The 276-nt window shown below is 54.0% G+C and overlaps 1 protein-coding gene across 1 annotated transcript in view; it reads right to left on the bottom strand.

The window, feature by feature from the left end:
- EMH_0056180 (adaptin, putative) overlaps positions 1–276 on the bottom strand; it is a gene marked incomplete at both ends in the record, with an annotated part of 7280 nt that overhangs the window by 2655 nt on the left and 4349 nt on the right. The window contains 1 exon segment of the mRNA XM_013497331.1: positions 260–274. Within this exon segment, the coding sequence (XP_013352785.1) occupies positions 260–274 (15 nt within the window).

Here is a 276-nt window from a genome sequence, read left to right on the forward strand (position 1 = left end):
GAAAAAGAAAAAGAAAAAGAAGAGAACAGGTGGCAGCACAGCTCGCCGCGGCCACAGAGCTGCAGCAAACAGACAGCAGCAGCAGCAGCAGCAGCAGCAGGTGGAGCAGCAGCAGCAGCAAAAGGAACCATAGCAGCAGCAGCAACAGGAGCAGCAGCAGAAACTGCAGCAGACGTAGTGGCAGCAGCATCAGCAGATGATGAAGTAGCAGCAGCAGCAGATAGTAGCAGTTAGCAGCAGCAGCAGCAGTAACAGCAACAGCAGAAACAGCTACAG

This window comes from Eimeria mitis, genomic scaffold (genome assembly GCF_000499745.2).
Source record: "Eimeria mitis Houghton genomic scaffold, Emh_scaff2604, whole genome shotgun sequence".
NCBI classification, from domain to species: Eukaryota; Apicomplexa; class Conoidasida; order Eucoccidiorida; family Eimeriidae; genus Eimeria; species Eimeria mitis.